General features: G+C 39.4%; 1 protein-coding gene across 1 annotated transcript in view; it reads left to right on the forward strand.

Moving 5' to 3' along the window:
- LOC119585832 (G-patch domain and KOW motifs-containing protein-like) overlaps nucleotides 1–373 on the forward strand; it is a gene marked incomplete in the record, with an annotated part of 6,987 nt that overhangs the window by 1,268 nt on the left and 5,346 nt on the right. Inside the window, 2 exon segments of the mRNA XM_037934561.1 lie at nucleotides 1–54; nucleotides 199–338. Coding sequence (XP_037790489.1) covers nucleotides 1–54; nucleotides 199–338 — 194 coding nt within the window.

Below are 373 nucleotides of genomic sequence, written 5' to 3' on the forward strand. Positions count from 1 at the left end.
TTGAGGCCAAAACACTTACCTTGGATGAACAAGCGGAAGCTGCACTTATAGAAGGTGGGTTAGTACCAGTACATGAGTAATTTATCTTTATTATTGTATTTCTCTTTGATACCCTGTGGTAGAAAGGTAATTTCATCATGATGAATGATTGCTTGTTATTGTGTTTACAATTCTAAGATAGAGAATGTAACTTTTCAGAGAGTAAACGGAGGCTAGAGGGCTGGACAGAGCGAGCTGCGCCGAGCAACCTCACCATTCCAGTCGCTGAGAAGGAGGCTGAAAATGGTGCTGAATTATACCCTGTTGGCAAAGAATCTTCCCTTGACAATTATGAAGAAGTAGGAATAGTACATTTCAATTATTTATGCTTAAG

This window comes from Penaeus monodon, chromosome 20, assembly GCF_015228065.2.
Source record: "Penaeus monodon isolate SGIC_2016 chromosome 20, NSTDA_Pmon_1, whole genome shotgun sequence".
Classification (NCBI taxonomy): Eukaryota; Metazoa; Arthropoda; class Malacostraca; order Decapoda; family Penaeidae; genus Penaeus; species Penaeus monodon.